The sequence below is a fragment of the Erinaceus europaeus genome, chromosome 12, assembly GCF_950295315.1.
Source record: "Erinaceus europaeus chromosome 12, mEriEur2.1, whole genome shotgun sequence".
In the NCBI taxonomy this organism is placed as follows: Eukaryota; Metazoa; Chordata; class Mammalia; order Eulipotyphla; family Erinaceidae; genus Erinaceus; species Erinaceus europaeus.
The window spans coordinates 71144006-71159026 of record NC_080173.1 but is presented as its reverse complement, the minus strand read 5'-3'; the positions used below and the strand labels follow the sequence as shown (position 1 = coordinate 71159026).

The 15021-nt window shown below is 40.7% G+C and overlaps 1 protein-coding gene across 1 annotated transcript in view; it reads left to right on the top strand.

Annotated features, from left to right (window-relative positions):
* LOC103108112 (eotaxin) overlaps positions 1–15021 on the top strand; it is a 46984-nt gene that overhangs the window by 13386 nt on the left and 18577 nt on the right. The window contains exons 2-3 of the mRNA XM_007516980.2: positions 4939–4978; positions 12920–12993. Of these exons, the coding sequence (XP_007517042.2) occupies positions 12928–12993 (66 nt within the window). The 5' untranslated portion in view covers positions 4939–4978; positions 12920–12927. The remainder of the gene's footprint in view (positions 1–4938; positions 4979–12919; positions 12994–15021) is intronic.

The window sequence follows — 15021 nt, the reverse complement described above, 5'->3', positions numbered from 1 at the left end:
TATTTAATTTAAAATCTATCGTGTCTGAGATGAGAATGGCTGTTCCTGCCCTTTTTTGTGGACCGTTAGCCTGTATGATAGTTTTCCATCCTTTCACTTTAAGTCTGTGTTTATCTTGTTGTGACAGATGGGATTCTTGCAAGCAGCATATGGTTGGGTTATGTTTTCTGATCCATCCCCCCACCCTGTGCCTTTTGATGGGTGAGTTTAAGCCATTGACATTTATTGATATTATGGATTTAATGTATTGTAGTGCCATTGTTCTAAAAAACGATTTGTTTACTCTGATATATTACAAGTATTATAGTGATGTTCTTGTTTATAAGAGGTCTTTTAGTACCTCTTTCAGGGCCGGCTTGGTGATAGTTGCCTCCTTTAACTGTTGTTTGTCTAAGAAGGTTTTGATCCCTACATCTAGCTTGAATGAAAGTCTAGCAGGATATATTATCCTTGGTTGAAACCCTTTTTCATTCAGGGCTCGATAGATATCTTGCCACTCCCTTCTGGCTTTTAGAGTTTGAGTGGAGAAATCTGCAGAAAGTCTTATAGGTTTTCCCCTGTATGTGACTTTTTGTTTCTCTCTTGCAGCCTTTAGGATCCTTTCTTTATCCTTACTTCTTCTCATTGTGACTATGATGTGTCTTGGTGTTTTCAGGTCTGGGTTGATTCTGTTTGGTACTCTCTGGGCCTCTTGCACCTTGATATCCTTTCTGTTATTCAGGTCTGGGAAATTTTCTTGTATTATTTCCTCTAGAATGTTTGCTTCCCCTTCCTCTCTTTCTTCCTCTGGCAGGCCAATTATACGAATGTTACTTCTTTTGAGATCATCCCATATGTCTCTGTTGTTGTTTTCAGTGTCTCTCAATCTCTTTTTAAGCTCTTTCACCTCTTTCTTAGTTTTCTCTAACTCATCCTCTGTCTGACTAATTCTGTTTTCTGCTTCTGTTAGTCTGCTTTCCCTTGCCTCAGCTTCTTTCTTCATTACAGCTATTTCAGCTTTCAGTTCTCTAATTGTCTCAAGATAATCAGTATTTTCCTTGGGTGTCTCAACTGTTGTTTCCCTAATACTGCCATTCCTTTCCTCCAATGTTGTTTTCATTTCTGTGATTAATAAGTTTATTATTGCTTGCATACTTTTCTTATCTATGGTTACTTCTGATTGATTTATGGTTTCTTCTGGGCTCTTGTCTTCATTCACTGGGGTAGCAGTTTTATTTGTTTTTAATCTACCCATATTTTTTTATTTATGTGTTTCTCTCTCTCTCTTTTTTTTTAATGCTCTGTTGTTCCTCAGTTGTTGTGTTGTGAGCACAAGTAGCACTGTACTAAATACCTTTATGACAATTGCACTCACCAACCTCCGGAATTACAGTAGCAACTGAAGTAAGTATTGAAGGAGTTTAATCATTACCAGTTAGCCAAAAAATTTCTCCAGTCCGTGAAAAAATAGTAACCAAATCCCAGTGAAGAAAGAGAAAAGAAAGAGAGGATAGCAAGAATAGACAGTTATGCAAATCTACTATCCAGTGTATATTCTAGGGGTAACAAGAGTGTAAAGGGAACTAGAGCAGAGATACACACATAGAAAGTCCACTCTGGGTCAGATTTCTTCCCCAAAGTAATTCACAAATTCAGAAAGGCAAAGAAGAAAGAAGTGTATGACAGGATAAAAAAAAATAGTAATAATAAAAAATAAAAAAGAGATAGAGAGAGATAAGAGAGAGAAAAGGGAGAATATAAGAAGAAGGGTTGTAATTAAAGAGCAGTGCGAGGAACTTCCCAAATGTGTATCAGTGAGTTTAAAAAAAAAAAAAAAAAAAAAAAAAACCCTGTTTGGTGGTATTGGGTATCCTGCTAGTAGCTGGTCCCAGGCACTGTTTATGGTGGGGCGGGGGGGGGGGCGGTGGGAAGGATGTATGCTTGAAAATTAAAAGGAAGAAAAAAGAATTTTTTTCCCCTACTCTAATTCTTAACCTAAATTAAGTTATAGACACCTTGGTATGACCGCTGTGGCCCCTTATTGGCTGGCCTGCTAAAGGCAGAAAATCCTATTGTTTACACGAGATGTGTCCGGAGCTCAAAGGCTAGCCGCTTCTCTGTAGTCCGCCATCTTCCGGGAAACCCCCCCCTCCAGACTTTTTTAAAGGATTTCTCAAAAATGAAAACTAGCTCCAAATCCTTTGATCCAATGAGAGCTATACTCAAGAAGTCTTTGGATCTGCTCTCAGGGTCACGGTGGACCCTGGATTCTCCCAAGAGGAAGCCCCCGAGCTAAAGTGCTCTCTCCGGGTCCTCTGCCCGCCGCGCTCTGCAACCGGCGGAGGAGCCGCCTTCCTGGGCGGGCGGAGGACAATGCCCGGCGCACTCTCCTTGCCCGGCGCCCTGGGAGTTGTGGAGCCCCGCTAGTCCGTGTCACCTTTACTCTAATTCTTAACCCAAATTAAATTGTACCCACTCTTTGGTGTCACCCCTTATTAACTGGCCTGCTAAAGGCAGAAAATCCTACCGTTGCCGACGATGCGGTCAGAGCGCTCGCTGTCAGCAACTTCTCAGGCCGCCATCTTCCTCTCCCTCCTACTCTAATTCTTAACCCAAATTAAGTTATAGTTACCTCCTTGGTGTCACCGCTAGGACCTCTTATTGGCTGGCCTGCTAAAGGCAGAAAATTCTACCGTTTCCAGGAGATGTGGTCGGAGCTCAGCCACTAGCAGCTTCTCAGTCTGCCATCTTCCAGGAAACCCCCCCTCCAGACTTTTTTAAAGGATTTCTCTAAAATGAAAACTAGCTCCAAGTCCTTTTGATCCAATGAGAGCTGTACTCAAGGATGTCCTTGGATCCACCCTCAGGGTCGCGGTGGTCCCCAGAGACTCCCAAGAGAAAGCCCTGAGCTACAGTGCTCCCTCCTGGTCCTCTGCTGGCCACCCAGCAGTGCTCTGCAACCGGCAGAGGAGCCACCTTCCCGGGCTGAGGACAGTGCCTGGCGCACCCGCCTTGCCCGCTGCCGCCTGGGAAGTTTGGAGCAGCCCACCCGCTAGTCCGTGCCACCTTTACTCTAATTCTTAACACAAATTAAGTTATAGTCACCTCCTTGGTGTCACCGCTAGGACCCCTTATTGACTGGCCTGCTAAAGGCAGAAAAACCGTTTCCAGAAGATGTGATCAGAGCTCAAGCCACTAGCAGCTTCAGGATTAGAGAAATTCTAAACTACAACTATAGACAGATGGCTAATATACAACCATTCACTGAGCTTAGAAAGATTAAACTGCAAAGGCTAGAAAAGAGTAAAGTAGATATACCACCAGTGTGTCTAATGAATTTAGAGTTGAACTGATTCGACCTCTTAGACTTAAGTATACATAACCCCATACCCCTAGAATAACTTCTCCCCAGGGGTGTGTGTGTGAGAGAGAGAGACAGAGACAGAGAGACAGAGACAGAAAGAGAGAGACAGAGAGAGAGAGAAGACTTGCATCCCACAGACCACAAAATTAAGTCCCTGGGGGTCGGGCAGTGGCGCAGTGGGTTAAGCGCACGTGGCACAAAGCACAGGGACCGGCGTAAGGATCCCGGTTTGAGCCCCCAGCTCCCCACCTGCAGGGGAGTCGCTTCACGGGCGGTGAAGCAGGTCTGCAGGTGTCTATCTTTCTCTCCCCCTCTCTGTCTTCCCCTCCTCTCTCCATTTCTCTCTGTCCTATCCAACAACAAAGCAACTCAACAATGGCAATAATAACCACAATGAGGCTGCAACAACTAGGGCAACAAAAAGGGGGAAAAAATGGCCTCCAGGAGCGGTGGATTCATGGTGCAGGCACCGAGCCCAACAATAACCCCGGAGGAAAAAAAAAATTAAGTCCCTTAAAATACATTTCCCAGAGGAAAAGCTAAGCCCTGTTAGCATCCAGATGGCCTGCCCTGCCCCAGGCAGGACCTGTGGTTGGCAACACAATTGTCGTTACAATGAACTTGATGTTCCTGAATGTCCCATCCCCCTGTGGGCCAGGACACAGCAGTATCCATGCCCTGAGAATCTCAGGACATAAGGTGTGTAGGCTTTTAGATAACACTTGTTAAGCCATTTATGCAGAACACTGTAAAAATGAGACACACATGCCCCTCACCCCCACCCCTTACTGTCTTTAAAAAACCTGTGCACAGAGTTGGGGTGGGGGGCAGGCAGAAAGGTAGTTCTGAGTTCCACTCTAGGCTCTCTAAACCCTGCCTATCTCTCCTTCTGGATATTGTTCAGCGAGACAATAAAACACTTTTAATCCAGCCTTTGCATGAGTCTTTTGAGACAGACCCAGTGAGTTCTGTTCTTTTCCTACAACAGACCCATATAAATGGAGTTTTACAAATTGATAACTGTGGAAAATACAGATTAGCAGAAGACTAAAATAGGTTGGGAGGTGGCACACCTAGTAGAGTGCACATGCGACCATGTACCTGGACCAGGGTTCAAGCCCCAGCTCCCCACCTGTAGTGGTAAAGCTTCACAAATTGTGAAGCAGTGCTGCAGGTCTCTCTCTCCCTCTCTCTTTCTTTCTCCTTTCTGTCTCATGCTTTATCAAGATCAGAAATAAAATAGCTTTAGGAAATAATGTTGTACAGGCAGTGTCTCAGAGATAAGTCTGGTGGCAAAAATGAAAGAAAAGAAAGAAACAACGAAAGAAAGGAGAAGAAGAAAGATAAAGGGAACAATAAGTAAAAAAGAAAAACAGCCAAATTAAAATTAAAAGACAGCTCTATGTTCACTTGCCCATGCCCTTAATATCCATGGAACCTTATTTGTGGTAGGAAAAACCCAAAACCACTGAATTTAAAAAACAGAAAATAAAAAGCAGACAATCTACAATGTGGGGGTGAGGGTATTTCATACCAAATCTAAGCCTCCCCCCCTCTGTCCCACCCCAGCCATTCTTCCTTATCCCCTCTTACAGGTTTTCCAGATCCGTTCCTCCTTGCTGTCTCACAGGTCAGGTGAGTCCACCCCAAGTCCCTGTGCAAATGACTTCATCGTTTCCAGGTGAGGAGGTTGATGGTTGGCTGCTCCAGGTCCCACAGCTGAAGCTCTTTTAATTCTTCTCTTGCCAATATCCATTTCTAAGCCCACAGGCTATTTGACTTTCTTTCTTTCTTTCTTTCTTTCTTTCTTTCTTTCTTTCTTTCTTTCTTTCTTTCTTTCTTTCTTTCTTTCTTATTTTCCAGGAGGGCTCCTCTCCTGGGAACCACCTGTTGTTTTCCAGGCCCTTAGATGGGACTGGAAGCCCCAGTCCTCAGGCCTGCAGACTGGCTCATCTTTAGTAAACCACCTTTCATAGTTTCTCAGGTTTGAAGATTGAAAATGCCAGTTTCCAGACCTGCAGACTGTCTTGCTCAGCTATGCCAACACAAAAAATTCTTATAGAAGTTGAATGAAATGAGTGCTCCTTGTCTTTATACTGTAACTACTAAGCCTTCAAATCTGTTGTTAGTGACAATGTACACACTAAAGTTATCTAATGTTCTTTCAGATCAGCATAATCTCTGGATGTCACCAGTGACCTCTAGTTTAGACATGAAGAGTGTATTTTGTTTGAACTTTCCCACCTCCTAGACTTGGCTGGTGAGTGTATACCAATCTTGAAGCAGCAAAGACCGCATACTCTCATACATCCAGGTGTTCTATATTTATTTGTTTGGAGCTCATGCAATTGAATTCTAACCAAATGCCCACTTCCAAAACTCCTCCCTATAAATATTTCACACTCCCTGCCCTCTCTTCCTGTGTTGTGCTGACCTTGGAAACATTGTGTCCCTTAGGATGCAACTTTTTAGTAGAGGTAGTTTATAGCCCAAACCACAGGTAACCATTCAGAGGAAAAAATCCCAGGTATAACCCTGAGTGGTGACTCCCAGGAAGGACACATAATCTTTTCTGCTAAGCCATTGATATCTGGAGCCTAATTTAACCTTTAGTGATGGAGAAATTGGTACTGGTCATGTGTTGACATTAATAACCCAAAATTTGTAGACATTTGGCATAGAAGTGAAGAAGATAACACCTCAGGTTGAAAAAAGATAAGATTCCAGTTCCTAAGTATCCAAGTTACTGGGCCAGTTCTAATAAGGAGAACATTTGCAAAATACACATCAGTAATGTGTTGGCAGCTTTTGTCTACCTTTCCAATATATTCCCAGAAAGATATACACTCAGGAAAGAATTGACTGGGTTTAAAGTAGAAACATATGGAACACTTCACAAATTTTCATGTCTTCTTTGTGAGGGGTTGTTTTTTATATATTTTGGCTGATTACCAGAGCACTGCTCAGCTCTGGCTTATGGTATAGAAGACCTGGGACCTGGGGCCTCTGGTGCCTCAGGCATGGAAGTCTTTTGCATAACTTATGCTTGCCCAAAGGGCAGTTTTCAAAGTCTACAGAGTTCCCTAGAAGAATACATGTCTCTTCCACACCCACTTCTTAGCACCCAGGGGGAATGTAAATGGGGGACCTCACAAGGTCAATTGGGAGCCATGAACAAAAAGACAAAATTACTTTCCAAGGAGCAGAATCTAACCTAATTAGGTAATTGAGGTGGGTGCTTTTTACAACCTATGTTAGAGGACTGCAGGATTGTTCCAGACCCAGTCAGGCTATTACACAAAAAGAAATTGATGACTTGTACTGAGATGTTTGTGACTGTTGTTGGAGCACTGGCTAGGAAGATGGAAATAGATCATCTGCTAGAACACAGAATTTTCATGCCTGAAGTTTCATTCCACCTGTGTCTGCTGACGTCAACTTCCTTCTCCTTTCTAGTGAGGATATTTATTTCAAGTACTCTGTCCTTTCCCAAACTTGAAATATTGGGTAAGGAGCAAAGTGCCTGTACTTTGAGCTCATGAATCACTGGGTCATATAAACTCAGTGTCTCACCTTCAAAGGGAATGTCCTTCCATCCACAGACCCTCCTTTATGGTTATGAGCTGACTCTCTGGGACTTTGGATTGTCTCTCTTGGCTACTACTAATTATGTTAATATATACTGGGTAAAGAGCAGATGGTGACAGAAAGTTCTAGTCCTTACAAATGCTGATATGCTTGGCTGTCTTTGCAGTTAGAACACAGTTAATATAAACAGTTAAGACCAACACCACAGTTTAAACCAACACCATGCAGACGGATATGATACTCCCATGTCTGGTTCTTCAAACATTCTACACAGTCTAGCAGCCCTCTTCCCATGCCTCCATAAACTTAGAGGCCAAGTGTTCCAGAAGATAGTTGCAATTTACTAGCACTCTGGGTCTCTGAGTCACTCTGCAGATGAGAATAACTTTGGCGAGTGCCTGATCAAAGTGTCTGACAAAATCAGGCTGTTAAATAAACAAAAATCAAAGAATGACTTGCACTGAGATGTTTGTGGTTGTTGTTGTCAGAGTATTGGCTAGGAAGAAGGAAATAGATCAGATGATAGAACACAGGATTTTCATGCCTCAAGTTTCCACATGGATTCACAATACCACACATGCCAAAGCTGTGTCCTGACTTCTCTCTCTATATCTATCCCTCTTTCTCTCTTTTCACTAGAACCACCAAGCTCTGGCTTCTAGTAGGACTGAGGTTTGAACCAGAACACCTGTTGCCTCAAGATGATGGCTTTACTGCATAGCCACTACACTATATAACTAGTCCTACTTCTCTTTCTCTCTAGCATAAAACTTTCTATTTAACATGAAATAAAGCAAATATTTTATCACTTTATTGAGAAAATGTTGATTTACAGGATTGTTGTCATAGGTACACAGTTCCATATCTCCCCAAGATGGGTATCAGAACTCGCCATCCTCCACTAAACTGTCATCTTCAATCACTATAATGCTTAAGATTTTGGACCAAATTCTGGGAAGCATGGACATGGAATAACATAAAACAGAACAGACTCTCTCCCAAAACAACAGATATCTTATAAAGCTTAGAAAATCTCACTGACTATAACAGAGGCATCCATAGAAGCATCATAGCCTCAGGTGAGTACTAGCACATGTGAATCCTAGCACATGTGACTGCAAGCACATGTGATGGGGCATGAGACTGAAACCAAACACAAAGAATTAAGTGCATCAGCCGAAATGCCATTTTTCCCTCTAAGCGCAATAGTAGTCAAGGCAGCACATGATGCTGGATGCAAGAAAGGGAAATCTCTGAGATTTTGGTCTAAGATCTCGGGGGAATTGGCTTACTGAACTGAAGTATTTGTGACCAAAAGAAGTTTGGTTTGTCATCAAAGCATAAAGGTAATTTGTGGCAGCTGACAGTGGCTAAATAGTAAAGCAAGCCCTGCTTCTATGAAAACAGATGTAGCCTAGCAGCAAACTCCTGAGTCTTGGTTTCAAATTGAAATTATAAGAAAAACCATATATATATATATATATATATATATATATATACCACAGGGAGTGCAAAACAGCTCAAGGAAATAACAAAAAAACTAACCCCAGCCTCCATCCCCACCATCCAACATATAAACAAAGGGAAACCCAGAGAGCACAACAATACCACCACCTACTAGCCATCAATAACCAACACAATAAATGTGTAAACAAAAAAAGTTCAGAAACAAACTACTAAACATGTCAAACCAGAGAGATATGAAACAGAAGTACATCAAGATATTATAGACATAGAGAGACTATCAGAGGAAGACTACAGAAAGCTCATTTTGAGAACTCTCTAAGAACCTAAGTATAGTATGGAGAAGCATATTCAAGAGTTGAAAGAATATTTCACTAAGGAGTTAGGAAACACAAAAGGAGATCTCCAAACAAAGTTCTCTAAATATTAGAAAACATGAATAAAGAACTTCAGTCAGACCTCACTAAGCAGTTAGGAAGCATAAAAGAAAATTTTTTAAACAGAATTTCAGGGTGTAAAAGACAATTTGAGTGCAGCACAAGCTCAAGGGAAGGCTTTGGAAGTAGACTCACTCATATAGAAGAGAGAATATCTAAGATAGAACATATAGCCTACTGTTTCAACTTAAAGTTGAGGGAAAGGAAAATTTTAGAAAAAAATGAAGCAAATCTCTGAAATTGCAGACTCTATCAAAATTTTGACTCTAAGAGTGATTGGAATTCCTGAAGAAAAATCCACTGCTTCTGTCAGCCTTTTTTTTTTTTCTTTCAATTTTATTGGCTAGAACAGAGAGAGATTGAGAGAGTGTATGTTAATAGAGAGGGAGAGAGAAAGATAGACAGCTGCAGACCTGCTTCACAGCTCATGAATCTTCCCCCCTGCAGGTGGGGTGTGGGGGCTTGAAGACTTTGCACTTGGTAATATGTGCACTTAACTGGGTACAACATAGCCTGGCACCAGTTTTCTCAATTTTAATGAACCTGGAATTTCTACTTTATAGATTGTTGTTATGATTAAACAAGTTAACTCTGGAGTCGGGCTGTAGTACAGGAGTCGGGCTGTAGTACAGCGGGCTAAGCGCAGGTGGCGCAAAGCACAAAGACCGGCATAAGGATCCCGGTTCGAACCCTGGCTCCCCACCTGCTGGGGAGTCGCTTCACAGGCAGTGAAGCAGGTCTGCAGGTGTCTATCTTCCTCTCTGTCTTCCCCTCCCTCTCTCCATTTCTCTCTGTCCTATCCAGCAACAACAACAATAATACAACAATGGCAACAAAAGGGAAAAAATAAATAAAATAAATATATATATAAATAAATAAACAAGTTAACTCATGTGAAATGAAATAGTAATATACTACCTACATTAACTAGCTTAGTTTGTATAGTTGAGCATTTGCTGTTTGTTAAATACATTATTAAAATGCATATTTTGGGATAAATATTTCTTGCAAAAGCAGCAGGAAACTCAGGCACAACCTGGGAAATCTCAACTGCAGAAGAAATAGAGGGAGAAGGTCAAGGGCATAGAGGTCCCCTGTGAGTGCTGAAGTTAGAGTTCTAAACAAATATCTGCATGGAAAAATCATAAGGGATTCTGTCAGCTTTAGGGAGATGAATATTTATTGAAGCAAAGCAGAGATAAGAAAAAGAGAGGGGAATACATGCAGATGTATATGTGCAGGAAAAAGAGAGGGATGAGGGGAGTGAGAAAGAGAGAGAGAGAGAGAGAGAGAGAGAGAGAGAGAGAAGTTCCAGAGCATTGCTCAGCTTGGATATATGGTGGTTTCATAGATAGAACCTGAGAACTCTGGAATCTCTCAGCCTTTTAAGTATAGTGCTCTCCCACTTTTTTTTCTGTTCCAAGCCCAATAAGACATTTTTTCTTTCTTTCTTTCTTTCTTTCTTTCTTTCTTTCTTTCTTTCTTTCTTTCTTTCTTCCTTTCTTTCTTGCTTTCTTTCTTATTTATTGGATAGTGACAGAGAGAAACCATGAAAGAAGGGAAGATTCCTTTGTTATCTCTTGCCTGATTACGACAGTGAGAACTTCTAGGACTATGTTGAATGGCAGTGGTGAGTGTGGACATTCTTTCCTAGGTCCTGGTTTTAGGGGGAAAGTTTTCAATATTTCCCCATTGAGTATAATGTCAGCCATTATTTATATAGTAGGGTACAGAGTGAGGGATTGCTGATGTCCTTCCTCCAGAGAAGCTTTTCCCTAGGCAACCCCCTAACAAGAACACAGGTAAGTAGTAAATCTAGCTCTGATTATCACTAAATGGAAAACCCAAGAAAGAGAGATCATGCCACACGTGAATCTGTTCCCACTTGATAGAGGGACAACCAGGAAGCTGGAGAAAATGTGCTCAATAAACTAGGTCTACCACTTGCTATGTAAATATTGAAGGCTACCTGTGGGACATCCATATGTGGAATATAGACAGTAAAGAGAAAATCTTTTAGAATACTTAGATTAGGGAATAAAACAGTGAGATGGTTGCTTCCTCTGGTAAACATGAGGTTATATGGGGATTTGGGATGTCTGAAGTCTTTTGGACTCTCTTTTTCCCTGTTACCATATTCATATGGGCAATATCTACATAGGATAGGAAGTTTATTTAGAGGCTGGAAATATCTGGCTTTTCTAATATCATAGGATTTTTTGAAATGAAATTGTCTTGGTGGGAAAACAAGATATTTATGAGAGGAATTTTCATACATATTACTTCACTTAGATTTTTGTATCAACACACACACACACACACACACACACACACACACACACACACACACACACTACTGGCTCCTTCCTGAAGCTATCACCTGCTATTTTAGTGAGAGGTCAGAGTTAGGAGGGAAGATTCTGGACACATGAACTTTAAAATCTTATCAATGTACAGACAGAGATATATTGACTAATACAATCCTAACTTATCCCTATCTGTCTAGTTAGCTGGCCTCATAAAAAGCCAAAACTAGTAGCATGGGAATTTTTCACAAAATACTTTAATTTTTTTAGGGGGTATCCTCTTCAATAGAACATTTATAACCACTGAAATTGCCTCTTGCCTACTAGAAGGTGGGGAGGCAAATATAAAAGAGAATAGATGCATGTGAATTGAGGGCCTAGGGGGTCTGGTAATTTATTTATTTATTTATTTATTTTGAGGTGACTGTTACTAAGTTTGCTGGTGACAAGGCTGCCAGTCTAACCATGCAAGCAGAAATGAAAAATTATTAGTAAGAAATTCCAGTTAACACCTACTATAGTTAAGATATTGGTATATGTATTATTATTTATTAGTATTGTATTGGGGGGAATTCGGGCCAGGTTTGTTCGCCACATGTTCAAAAGTTTGTCATACATAATCCCAACAATGAATTGAGGAGAAAACATGATTTTAAGACATTTTAAACTTTATTAAGAAAAATCGACAACACCCACATATTAGAGTACAATGGGCCGTAAGAGAGAGAGCGAGAGAGGGAGAAAGAAAGAGAGAGTGCCTGAGAGCTGCATTCACATATTGACAGGTCCACAGTGGCAGAGAGAGCCAGGCCACTCCCATAGACTAGTTTATAGGCTGGGGGTAGGTAGCATAATGGTTATGCAAAGAGATTCTCATAATTGAGGCTCCAAGATCCCAGGTTCAATCCCCAGCACCACCATAAGCCAGAGCTGAGCAATGTTCTAGAAAAAAAAAAAAAAAAAAAACTACCTTATATATACATGCAAGCCTAACCTTCACCTCCTCTCTAAGCCACGCCCACACCTATTACCACTCCCATTTTGGTGCGACAGTTTCCTTCCCCTGTGAACACAAGTGTCCCTGGAAGAGTACAGCAGTGTCTGTGTTCCCCCAGGTACTTCCTGTCATTTCTGACTTTAGCAATGCCAAAAACAGATTGCAGCTATTAGTGGAAGAGGGAAGGAACTGTAGTCTAACTAGCATCACTGTAAAGAAATATCTGTTGATTAAAATATCTATTGTAGTACGAGAGGAAACTGGTTATCATTCATATTGTTTAGCTAAACCCTTGGTCTTCTGAATACCTACTGATGCTTACTGAGAAGGAAATGCCAGGTGTAGAGGAGTAAAACTGCATAGTTTAAAGAGAGAAGGAGGGAAGGGGAAAAGACTTGAGTTTGTATTTCTCCCCACACCCCACTGAAAAAAATGGCTTTTCTCTTTTATTAAAGTTTTACTTCTGGTTTTTCTACTTGTTAAAAAAAATCCTTTATTGGGGGATTAATGGTTTATAGTCAACAGTAAAATACAATAGTTTGTACCTGCATAAGATTTCCCAATTTTCCACATAACAGTACAACTCCCACTAGGTCCTCCTTTGCCATCTTGTTCTAGAATTTGAACCCTTCCCCCGCCCCACCCCAGAGTCTTACTTTGGTGCAAAACACCAATGTTTTTCTACTTTTAATAACATTTTATTTCTTGTTTTCCTTACCAACAGTTGTGTGTGTTATTGATTCTTGATTTTTAAATATATCTTTTTTGGATTCTGTTTCACCAGTGTTGGAAATGACCCCCAGCAGACAGTTCCAGTACTTCTTAGTAAAGATCCAAAATGTTTATGGAATCTTAAGGGTAAGTACTGAGATCTTAAGTAATCTTAAGGGTAAGTACATGTGATCTTAAGTAACTTTTTATTGCAAGATTTCAGAAGAAGGAGTTATCAAGAAGTGCCTTCCGGGAGTTGAGAGAAGTTCACAAAATAGGAGTTTGAAGAGAGAAAAAAAAAATCATTTCCCTTCCAGTTAGAACAAAGAGAAATGGTGTCTACTTTGATTAAAACCAGGGAAACAAATATCTTTCATTAATCTCCTGCCCCCCCCAGTGTCTTCAATTTTAATAATTAATTTACCAAAAGAGGAAATTATTAACAGAGGTTTGCAGAGGCCAGAAACTTCTAGAGGTCTTCTAGGGGTCTTTTTTTTAGCACCTCCACTGGGAATATACTTTGTGTTAGGAATGCTCATTAATAGCTTACATGAGGATTTGGAGTTTTCCTATCTGACTTTACTAACAGTTCCCAAACTTTACTGTCTAATTATTTAGTTTCCTTATTCCCACTGAGGCTTCTCTACTAAAGATTAACTCAAAATCCCAGGAGGGGAAAAATTTTAAAAAGGAAAATATTTTGCTTGTAGGGCCTTCTAAATCACTAAATAGAGTTATGAAATCATTCCAACTAAAGAAAACACAATCCCTTTATCGCATCATCCAAACATCCCAAATGTGCTGTATTGACACAACTTTTGAGACCTCACTTCTCCACCAGTGTAGCATTCAGGCATTCCTGGAAACTGTTGCTGGTAAAATATGCCCATAATTGGAAACAGTGAGAAAAATTTGGGAGAAGATACAGGAAGAAGCCCAACTTGGACTCTTTTGTCAGTCATTTCTGGTCCACCAAATCAGCTCCATCTTAATAATAATTACATGCATATTGCTTTTTGACATAAATTGTTAAATTTGGTTTTTGCCAGGCTAGGGGCCTAAGCTACAAAGCTGAGCAAAACTGCAGTCAGGACCAGAAAATTGTCATGTAATCATCAGAAAAACTTTAATCTTTTCTATGACTCTATCTGATACTCATTGACTTATTTGCTTGAGTTTTGCATGTGTCTAACTACCATTACTGGCCAAAAGCCAAAACAATAGAACTTCAACTTTTGGAATACATACACAGTAATCCAATAATCCACCAAGGTTGGCATGGTTACTGTGCTACCTCTTAGCTTGCCATAAGTCCTTGGCATGGACCTGAGAAGGAATTCAGGAACACACCAGAAAATTTAGCAGGAAAGTAGAAATTTTGTCGGAGAAATGAAAAGACACACACTCCATAATTAAAGTGCAGGCCATTTATAGAGTAAGTGGCCATGACTCTGGAAGCATACCAATTTTTTGGAGCTTGCTTATTGCCAGGAACCATTTCTCTGCTTGATAAGCTTTAAAACAATGGAAGCCCTCAAGACAAGTTTTATTTCCCCCCTGGGCAGGCCATTTCCCCTCAGGTAAACCATTTATCAGTAATCAAGTGAGACAACACACAGTTGTGGTAATAAACATGGTTTCGGCCATTGCTGGTTGCAAGGAACATTTCACTTTGAAGTTTGCCCCCCCTCCTCCCCCTCCAGCATTCCCCCTCCTTCCCCAAAGCCTTATAATGCCTGTGAACACAATAAAATTTTGCAGCTTGATCAGAAACTTGTCTTGCTGTCGTTCTTTCATGTCTCTTGTCCCTGCCATTCCAGATCTTTTAGGTTCCTAGCCCCTGTTCACCGCCCTGCTGGTCGGGGCAGTTTATGAGTTTTAAGTGGGTCTGGGGTAGGGAGAATAATCATGTATCTACTTCCTATGGTATAAAATAGATTTTTATTTGTTTCAGTAAATGGAAATAACATTCTAATTGTTCATATTAAAGTGAATGGTTGGAGGATTCTGAAATATGGCCTTTCCTCCTTTCTGTGCCTTGCTATGGTAACAGTTAATTAACATGGCAGGAGGAGGAAGGGTTTCCAGTACTACATTTAAAATGAAATGATAATGAAATGAAAATATAAATTCACAAGTTCAGCTATGGAAGGTGGCAGTATGTGTGTTGGGGTC